Raw genomic sequence first — 11,078 nt, forward strand, 5'->3', positions numbered from 1 at the left:
ATTAGCTACTTTAACTAGAGCCATCAAGGGTTCTTAAGAACCAAAAGTTCTTGTTCTAATGTTCTCACCTTAGTCCTCTGGTGGGTCTTTGAGAACTGAATCTCAAACCATAGATAGAGCATTATAGGGAGTTTGGGTATTTAAGCAATGTTTAAGGGCCTTCCCAGGTTTTAGGGTGGCAACATGAGTTTCTTCACTGATAATTAGTTGAGATAGGTTTTTTTCTTTCCAGGCTTCTTCTAGAGCAGCATTTCACTTTAACTCAAGGGCCAACAATGTATGCAACACTTCCCTTAAGCAATTCAATGTCATAATAAAAAAAAAATCAATTTATCTGTCACAAGATTTGAGTTGCCAAGCTGTTGTCAAAAGAATGCCAGTCCTGGTGTTAGAAAGGAGCTAATCTGTCAGGAAAATTGTTTTATTTAGGGGCAGTTAGGTGGCATAGTGATTAGAACACTGGACTTAGTAGTAGGAGACCCATCTTCCTGAATTCAAAACTGGCCTCAGACACTTACTAGCTGTGTGATCCTAGGCAAGTCACTTAACCCTGTCTACCTCAGTTTCTTCATTTGTAAAATGAGCTGGAGAAGGCAATAGTATCTTTGTCAAGAAAACCCTGAATGGGATCATGGAGAACTGGAAATGACTCAACAATAACAAAGGCTCTTTGGAAAGAGCAGTGGGCTCAGAGATAGAAAACCTGGGTCCAAATCACAGCCCTATGTGACTTTGAAAAGTAGGTGAACCCATAGTCTCTGGGTCTCAATTTGCTCTGTGAAATGAGGAAGCTAGAATGAATAATCTTGAAGGTCTTTGTTTTCTCTCTCTGCTTCTTTCTCTTTGCCTCCAAGTCTCTGTCTCACTCTATATCTCTGTCTCTCTGCAGCCCTCTCTATCTGTTTTTCTCTGTATCTCTGTCTATGTTTCTCTGTCTTGATCTTAGCTTCAAATAAAAAAAGTTCTAACATCCTATAGCAAAAAGAGTAATACTATTGGAATGTGGGAAGAGAGTGTGCATACATGATTAGTAGGAAGGAGATAAAAGACAAGTTAAAATTCTAGGAATTATTTTCTCCATCTGTAAAAAGGTATGGTAATCAAAGGCAATGAATAGTGGGAAGGAGGCAGAGGTCAATTCCTAATTGTGTATCTCACTTTCCTCATCTAAAAATGTTGACTATGGGGGTGGCTAGGTGGCGCAGTGAATAGAGCACCGGCCTTGGAGTCAGGAGTACCTGGGTTCAAATTCAACCTCAGACACTTAATAATTACCTAGCTGTGTGGCCTTGGGCAAGTCCCCATTGCCTTGAAAAATCTAAAAAAAAAATGTTGACTATACAATCTCAAAGGTTCTTTCCAACTCTGAATCCTATGATTCTGTATGATCATAGGAAGGTGAAAGGGTAGTTTACCTCCTAAGACAGGAATGGTCACTTCTCACAGGAAATAATGGGAACAAGCAAAGGTCCTTTGTAAAAATTTTTGTCTAATTGACGTTTTTGTTCTTCAGGAGGTGTCTGGAGAACAGATGACAAAGAAGACTGACTCCTGAAGCCTGATTCCTCAACATTTCCACCTGCTGATGCAACCAATGTGACCTGATGGCTTCTAATTTCTTACCAAGAACAATTCTGTTCCTCTTGCTCTTTATTGTTTTAAGGGTCATAGTAAATTCAGGTGAGTATCTTTGTTCTTTTTCATCTTCTCTGAGGGAAAGATGAAAAAGAACAAAGATACTCACCTGAATTTACTATGAGAATAAAAGACCTAAAGAATTTTGGAACTCATCCCCTTCATTTTATAGTTAAGGAAACTAAGAACTAGAAAGATAAAGTAATTTTGTCCAAGGTCATACAGGTTTTAAGGAGAAGAAATAAGATTCAAGCTGGGGGTCTTTCTACTCTATGCTCAGTGCTCTATTATATCATGTGAATGAGGCCTTCTTCATTATACCTAAAATATATAGAGATAGGGATAAAACCTAATCAATTTTGGATGGAGTCTTTGTTGCTATTCTTCTAGGAGAAAATACTGTGTTGAAAACTTCCTAGAATGCTAGTTAGAAGACCTGGGTTCTGAGCCCTTGTATTTGAATGTATGTTGAAATAGATTAAATTGAATTTGTTTCTGTCAATGTGTGACCTTGGATAAGTTACCCCACTCTCTGGGCCTCATTTTCTCCACCTGTAAAAGGAAGATAATTTATTAAGATTACTTTCCAGTTTTGGTATTCTATAGTTGTCTGATTCTATGAGTTTTTTCTCTCTTGTTCCCATCTCTCCTATGCTATTCTCTATTCATCTCTCTCTCTGTGAATTCATCTCTCTCTGTGACACATATTCTTTCATGAACTAGTTTCAAGACTAGGTCTTACTTTCTTTGGTAGTGCTCTGTCATATAAAGACAGCCTAAAGAGCTTAGGACCTTGGGCAGAACAAATGGAAACCAAGGATACACTTAATTATGAAAAAACAAGTAGTATGTGAGGGAGTCAGGAGAAAATGCAATAGGTTTTTGTAGGTCAGAAATATGTTCTCCAGTCTTCACAATGGCTTGCGGGGTCTGGAGTCCAAGACTCACACAAAGAGTTTGTAGTGACAAAGTTCTTTGCAAGTCTGCTGATAAAGTTTTGGCTAGGTAATTAAGTGTCCATGGTTAATGGAGCTAAAACAGGTCAGTGAATTAAATCACATTCCTGAACCATCTCCTTCACCTACCCATGGGTAAATTAGCTTTTGAACAGTAGAATGTAAGCTATCTGAGCGCAGATAATATTTCCTTTTTTTTCTACTGTCCCTAGCACATATTAGGTACTGAGTGAAATTTGTTAAATTGAATTGAGTAACATAATTTTGTATTTGGAAGAGACCTCAACAATCATCTTAGTCTAACCTAATATAGTCCTACCATGATGAACTTGACTAGAGATTATGCAATCCCTTCACAAACAGTTCCAATGCCAAAACAAGTTTATTGTATTTTTGTACAATTCTAATTGATAGGAAGTTTTTCTTGACACTTAGCCAAGAGTAAAAGTTTCCAAAGTACTTTACAAATATTATCTCATTTGATCCTCAGAAGGACTGAGAGGCAAATGTTATTATTTAATACATGAGAAAATGGAGGCAAGCAGATTAAGTGATTTGCCCAGTAAATGTCTAAGATTGATTTTGAACTAAGGTTTTCCTGACTTCAAATTCATCACTATATTCACTGTGTCCCTGAATACTATATACTGCTACTCCATGGTGAATAGGGAATGAGGCTGATGACACAACCTTTTCCTCCCTTCCTCCTTATTTGTTTCTGTATCTCAAGTGATTTTTTTTGTTGTTTATAATTCAACTCATATTGCTTATAATCATTAGATCTTATCCAATTATAATACAAATTTTGTGTAAAATTGTTTAAATTATTTTATGGAAGTAATTTTGAAAATGCATATCAAATATTAGTTCATATTTAGATAGGCTTTTTATGTATACAGAGTTCTTTCTCCATAACTAGTTTGAGAGATAGGCAATGCAAGTATTATCATTCTTTTTTTGCAGACAAAGAATCTGAACTTTATAGAGACTTTTTGTTTGTTTGTTTGTTTGGGGGAATCAGATTGACAACTGAAAGGAAGGAACTGAAGAAGTCATCTAATTCAAGTTCCCTATTTAACAGATGAGAAAACTGAGGCTTAGAAAGAGTAAGAAAATTGGCCATGGTCACACATATATTTTCTTTTTTTTACCCCCCAAGGTTATGGGGTTAAGTGACTTGCCCAAAGTTACACAAGTAGGTAATTATTGTGCCTAGGGTCACATTTGAACTCAGGTCCTCCTGACTACAGGGTGGTGCTCTATTCACTGAGCCACCCAGCTACCCCCATACATATATTTTCAGAGACAAAATTTGAAACCAGGCTTTTCCCCATTTCAAGGGAGCTCCTTGGCTTACTATATCATGCTAGCTCTTGATTAGAATTAAATGGCAAGGGGCAGCTAGGTGGTGTAGTGGATAAAGCACCGGACCTGGAGTCAGGAGTACCTGGGTTCAAATCCGGTCTCAGACACTTAAAGATTACCTAGCTGTGTGGCCTTGAGCAAGCCACTTAACCCTGTTTGCCTTGCAAAAAACCTAAAAAAAAGAATTAAATGGCAAGTACATGTTGAAGTCAAGCTTTGTCCCCAAGTTTCCTGACTCCAAATCCAGTAAACTTTCCCCTAGACAGCACTGCCTTTTATATGGCTATGAGAAACAGCAAAAGGTGAATGGCTTAAGAGAGACAATAATACACTATCCTTAGGAATTTCCCATTGATTTACTTATAACTTGAACATGATGCAGTAGGTTGCTAAAATTGAAATTTAGGGCCTGAGTTCAAATCCTACTTGAAAGTCAAGTCTTTATGGGACCCCCAGGGTCACAGAAAACTGTAACCTATCTGACCTTAATTGTTCTCCTCTGTAAAAAGAAGACTTTGGATTTGGTGATCTCTAAGTTTCCTTGTAACTCTAGGTCTATGATCCTATGGTATATAGCAAGCCTTCTTCAAATATAATCTCATTAGTCCAACAAAGGGCTCCCCATTTTCCCTGCTCCCCATATAGGCTGCCATTGTTGAGGGTTTCCTCTTTGGGTTTGTGAGTTCTATTGTGCTCCAAGATAGAACAGAACACAGAGAAGGATGTTTATGAACTTCAAGTTAGCTGATAAATTTCTTTTATCATTTAGACACCATATTTTTTTCATTATTCAGATCCCTTTTTTAGGGAGGAGGTGAAGGAGAAAGAATAATCATTTTTAAGTACTTATTACATGGCAGAGAGCATAGTAAGCATCTTACATATGTCTTTGTGAACGAATCTAGGCAAAGACAAAAATATAATTGAGAACTCTGAAAATAAGTAGCTGCTTTAGGGCAGAAGCAGAGAAGGAAAAGCAGTTGGGTCATAGTAGCAGGAGATTGAGTGGAAACTGGAACTCTTAGTCCAGGAAATGAAGGACCCTTCATTCTTTTCTTCTCTAACTCTCCTGTTTCCTACTTTCACTCATCTTTTTTTCTTAGTGTGATATAACTTTTATGGATAAATAATTCTTCATAGACACAAGAACTTTGCATTTTCTAAGAAATACAGAGATAAACTTTTCATTGTTTCCGATATGCTTTCTGTGAAAATGATAAAAATCTATTTTTTATTGTTTATTGTTTTACTTAAAACTAGCTTTTGATCTGCTTTTCTTTAACCTATTTCTTTTGTTCCTTCTTTACTTCCTTCCTTCCTTTCTTTCTTACCTTCTTTTTCTCTCCTTCCTTCTTTCCTTTCTTTTTTTTTTTGATGATGAGGGGAAGTATATAGGAATTAGAAAAGAAAAAATAGGAAAGATGCTACAAGTGTTTGGGGAATTAGGAGGAAAAAGGACAGCCTTAAGCATAGAACCAGAATCATTTGACAAAAATTTTCATTCAGAAAGCTCTAAGATATTCCTGTTTTTCAGTAACTGAGAATCTTTCAAGACTAATTCAAGGTCAGCTTTCAACATGAAGCCTTTCTAGCTGTCCCAATCCCATACTTCAGTGATCTCTGTGCCCTTTGAATTTGAGTACATAGTATCTGTGTCAATCATTCATTTGATCCCGAGCTTATGTGTTCTTATTGGACAATAAGTCTTCAAGGTCAAAAGCAGTGAGTGCCTCCTGACTCTTGATGTATCTCACTGTGTCGATGATGATGTCGATGATGGTGGTAGTGATGAAAGCATAATTCTGGAATTTATTTATTGCAGAGTTTTCATAATTGTTGTTGATGATGATGATGGTAGTGATAACATGATTCTGGAATTTGTTTATATATTGCAGAGTTTGCAGAGTTCAAATGCCAGGAAAAAGCATCTGTTTGCAAAAATCAGAAGGTTGAGATAATCTGCAACAGTACCCTGGACTTCCATCAAATAGAATTGTATCTCTGTAATAACATGACAGACGTGGGACAACTCCTCTTCAACATGACAACAATAGGAGAGTCTGACTTTCAGGAAGGGAAACAGCTCAAATTTAAGAACCAAGAAGTCACGTTGGTGATTCAGAACACCCAATTTTCTCATCGTGGACTCTACCGTTGGCGTCTTTTAAGCAAAGGATCCTCAATTAAATACACTAGACTAAATGTTTCAGGTGAGGAAAAGTCAGGAATGGGAAGTTTACATACACACACACACACACACACACACACATACAGACACACACTTGTAAAGTTAGGAAACATTATAAAATCTTCTGTTACATTGGAATATCAACTGTTTAACAAGCATTTATTAAGCAGCTACACAACATGTAGGAAAGCAAAGTTTAGAAGTGACAGATACCTGACCCCATATCTAGGGTTTACCACAATACAGAGGACTATAATACCAATACCTTTGAGGGATCTGGACCTGTGATTATTTTGGTATGGAAGCTCCCTCCTCTGATGGGCAACTAACTCATCTGCAACTTGTGATCTTAAAGTTGCCTGGGGATATCAACAGATTAAATAACTTGCCCAATGGTCTCACAACTAGTTTTTGTCATAGGATTTGAATCCAAATCTTCTTGATTCCAAGGCCAGGTTTCTATCTTCTACAATACTTCACCTCTCAAAAATAGAACAAATGTAACTGTTTATCTTGATTGGGGGAGTTTCTTATCAGATATCTAACTGTTTAAAAATAACAGACAGATAATTTACTACAAGGGGAAAAACTCCCTCCTTACCTTGCTGAGTAGGATCAATTAGAAAACATCAGATAATTCAGACCTAGAACATGAGTTAATTGCATAGCTACATTCTAGCACAGACTGATATTCCTATAAATCCTGGGCATGAGTGCCTTAAGTAACAATATAGCCATTCATCTGACCCCCCCCCTTTATTTTGATATCACTGTTCACCTTGTGTCCCACAAGCCTTGCCCCTTCATGTAACAATGAAGTACACCTTGTAATTTAGCTATGACAGTCCCCCCACTTTTCCCTGATGACTAGGTTTCCTATTATAAAAGTTAGCCTTTTATAATTTAATCCTCTGTAAAAGGACTTCATAAATATTTCATTTTTTCTTCACAATTCTGGAAAAGAGGTGCTATTATTAATCTCTATTTTATAGATGAGAAACCTGAAATGATAGAGCAAGAGAGAGAGGGAGACAGAGACAGAGACAGACTTGCCCAGGATTGTGTTTCTTGTAAATGACTGAAGCTAAATTTTGAATTCAGCATTTCCAGACATCAAGTCCAGCTCTCTATTTTTTATGCTATCTAATTGATTCTTTAGAGGGGAGTAGTATTGTTTAAAAAGTCCATCAGCATACTTTTGGGCATAGAGTCTTCAGAGGTGACTGATGAAGACTTTGAGGTTGAAAGAGTTTTTGTTTCTGGTGGAATTTAGGGAGGCAATAGGGTTAAGTAACTTGTCCATGATTACACAGCTCATAAGTATCAAGTGTTTGAGACTGGATTTGAATGCAGGTCCTCCTGACCCCAGGGCCAGTACTCTACCCACTGTACCACATAGCTTCCCCTACATCAGGTCCTTCCCCCCCCCCAAAGTCAGGAATCTCTAACCTCTCAAGAAAACTAATCAAACAAAATCTCTTGGGAACAATCTCAGTTACAGAAACCCATCAGATTGGAGCTACCAGAAGGTCAAGGTGACTTCTGCCTAGTCATATAGGTAGTAAGTGGCAAGGTCAGGTCTTTTGACTCCAAATCAAATACTCTTTTCCCTCTGCCATGTTAATCTGGAAACCTTCCTTGACTAATTGCCATTCCTCCTTGAAGGGTCATTCCATGGGTAAAGTATTTTATAAATGTTTCCATGATATTTTATGGAGGTGTTTTAGTCTTCACAATGAAATTTCAAGCTCCCCCAAAAGTAATGATCACATCTTCTCATTCACAGATTCATAGAACTTCAAAGCTGGAAAGAATGTTGGAGGTCATTTAATCCAACCTTCTCAATTTCCAGATGAAGAAACTGAGACTCAGGGAGACAGCCACTTGTCCAAAGTTGCACAATGAGTTAATTATAAATTATTATGTAACCAAATGAAATAATCATTGTCAAGAGCTTCACACAGTGTATTACTATTGTTCAACTGTTTCTGACTCTGCATGACTCCAAGTACTATATGTATCATGCCAAAACAGTCCTTGAGTTTGCTTAGCAAAGATACTGGAGTACTTAGCCATTTCCTATCTCAGCGGCTAAAGGTGACTTGTCCAGCATCACATAGCTAGTCAGTATCTGAGGCAATATTTGAGCTCAGGTTCTCCTTACTCCAGTGCTGTGCTCTACCCATTATGACACCAAGGTATTCCTGGCACATGATAAGCATTCTGTAAATGTCAGTGAGGGAAAAAGACGTTAGTGAATGCAAAAGTCATTCAATGTATTCCAGATTATAATGGGACCCAAGTATTATCTTTCCCACTAGACCAAGTTTCTTTTTCATAAGCATGACCTAGTACAGGACTTGGTATACTTCTTTTTTTTTTCTTTTAGATAGGCAGTGGGATTAAGTGACTCACCCAGGCTCACACAGCTAGAAAGAATCAAGTATCTGAGGCTGGATTTGAACTTGGGTCCATCTTACTCAAGGGCTGGTGTCTATTCACTGTACAACTTAGCTGACCCAACTTTGAGTATTTCTTGAAGGTAGCTAGGTGGTAGCTAGCTCTAGCCACTAGATAGAGCATCAGACCTGACCAAGTCATTTTAACCTCTAAGCCTTAGTTTTTGCATCCATAAAATGGGAATAACAATGACATTCACTTTATTGGCAGATTGTTGTGAGAATCAAACAACATAATATATATCTAAAGCATTTTGCAAACCTTAAAACCCTATATAAATACTATCTATCATCATTATGAGTGGTGATAGTAATGCTATCATGGTCTAAAGTGGGAATTGAATTCTTCAGTGCAGCTAAATTTTGAATTCAGCATTTCCAGACATCAAGTCCAGCTCTCTATTTTTTATGCTATCTAATTGATTCTTTAGAGGGGAGTAGTATTGTTTAAAAAGTCCATCAGCATACTTTTGGGCATAGAGTCTTCAGAGGTGACTGATGAAGACTTTGAGGTTGAAAGAGTTTTTGTTTCTGGTGGAATTTAGGGAGGCAATCCTTTATTCAATGCTTCCTGTTTCCTCTGAGGGTTACTCTTCCTCCTGGCATTTATTTGTCCTGATATGATTTTGCTTCTTCTAGAGCCACCTATGATCTCCAAGGAAAATGGCAGCCTGATATGTCAAGCAACAGTGGTAAAGCCAGGGAGAAGAATCACCTGGTCCAACGACTTGCTCCCAGGGCAATCAGAGTTCACATCCCATCTGGATGCCAAAGGCTTATTCAAACTCAGCAGCTCTCAACCTTGGAATGATAGTTTTGATAGTAATGGACCTTGCTGTAAAGTCGTGGATGAGAAGGGCTCTCAAGTATCTTGTGAAATTTGCTATACCAATTCTATCATGAGAAAATTTTCAGGTGAATTCTGGGTCTTTACTCAGGGTAGAATGTGTAAGAGGGAGCTGGCAACTTTTTGAAGTTTTCTTGCTGTTTATGGTAACAATTTCAATCCCAGTGGCTTATTATGTATCAGGCACACATAGAGACAGCCGGCTGGCACAATGAATACAGCAGTGGTCCTAGAGTTAGGAACTCAGAAATGTGGTTCAAGAACCTGCTCTTTGAGATATTTCATTTTTAAAAGTACTTTAAGGTTCATAATTTGCTTTTCTCATATCAACTTCCTCAGTCAGTCTTAATATTATTATCCACACTGTCATTTGACGTATAACAAAACTGAGACTATGAAAGGGAATACAGCTCATTAGTTGAAGGGTCAGAATTTGAGAACACTCTCAGGTTTTCCTTGCTTGGCCAGTCAATTCTTAATCTAGGAATATCAATCTAAGGCAGTGATATCAGAGATATGGAGTCCAATTACGATACTTTAAAGAATTTGGTTCTACCATGCTGAACCCTAGTAAGTTCCGATGCATCTCAAGAGGAATTGATGTTGATTGTTACCACCTTCACCCCTATCAGGTATCACAAAGCATACCAGTGCCCAACAGAATGGATAGTGGAGCTCATCCTAAAATATCCTAGCTACCACCAACTAGTACCATTTATTTCTACTTAAATGTGCCCTTTCCAAAGGCCAAAGTACAAATGCCTAAAAAATAAGCACTCAAATTGAGATTTCTTCATATCTGTTAGTTCTTGGGAATCTAAAATGACTTCTCTAAACTATTTCTAATTCTGTTCTTCAAATTTTTAAAAATATAATATACTGTCTTATCAAAGCAGCCCAATGTTACTTTGGGGCTTAGTGGAGATGTCCATACCAAGAAGTAAACTTGTTCTACAATTACCATACATGATTTTGTGAATAGCAGGTCAATGGACTAGTAAAGAATTGAAAGAGAAGAGTACATTTTAGATGAACAAAATTTTCCAACGAGTCCTTATCCTTCTTGGCTCATGGAATCATAGGGCATTTAAGTTCAAAAAGGACTTTATTATCATTATCTTTCTTTTTAAAATGAGAAAGCTAAGAACCAGAAAAATTAAATGATTTACCCATAGTAGTATAGCAACTAGCTGGTCCAGCAGGGATGTAAATATAGGTCTCTGAATCCCCAGTTTAGGACTCACTTGTCATTTTTTCTTTTCTTTCATTGCAGGTGCTTCAATGAATAAACATTATGGAATATATTTTCCTTTAATCATTGTAATTTTTGTTTTGATTATATTTGTAGTTATCAAGTGTTAAATAAAGTCAGAAATTGCTTCAACATTAATATTTTCACCTAATCATATTGTTTTCCTTCAACTATGATACTCAGACTTTGTAATCAATCATAGTTTTATGCTTCCTCTTCTTTTATATCTTGAATCCCCAAACTATATGAAAACTGATAAGCTGTACTTTATGTCTTTTGACTGACTGAGGAATCCATCAGTTGGGGAATGACTGAACAATAGCTGTGATATATGAATGTAATGGAATATAAGCAATGATTAGCAAGTAAATTTCAT

The 11,078-nt window shown here is 37.1% G+C and overlaps 1 protein-coding gene across 2 annotated transcripts in view; it reads left to right on the forward strand.

Moving 5' to 3' along the window:
* Positions 1-10,854, forward strand: part of LOC141514204 (uncharacterized) — a 53,485-nt gene extending 42,631 nt beyond the window's left edge. For both annotated transcript variants that reach the window (XM_074224792.1, XM_074224793.1), the window contains exons 2-5: positions 1,514-1,680; positions 5,852-6,166; positions 9,243-9,518; positions 10,724-10,854. In XM_074224792.1, the coding sequence (XP_074080893.1) occupies positions 1,605-1,680; positions 5,852-6,166; positions 9,243-9,518; positions 10,724-10,812 (756 nt within the window). In that variant the 5' untranslated portion in view covers positions 1,514-1,604 and the 3' untranslated portion in view covers positions 10,813-10,854. The remainder of the gene's footprint in view (positions 1-1,513; positions 1,681-5,851; positions 6,167-9,242; positions 9,519-10,723) is intronic.
* Positions 10,855-11,078: the final 224 nt, after the last annotated feature.

This window comes from Macrotis lagotis, chromosome 2, assembly GCF_037893015.1.
Source record: "Macrotis lagotis isolate mMagLag1 chromosome 2, bilby.v1.9.chrom.fasta, whole genome shotgun sequence".
Lineage (NCBI taxonomy): Eukaryota > Metazoa > Chordata > Mammalia > Peramelemorphia > Peramelidae > Macrotis > Macrotis lagotis.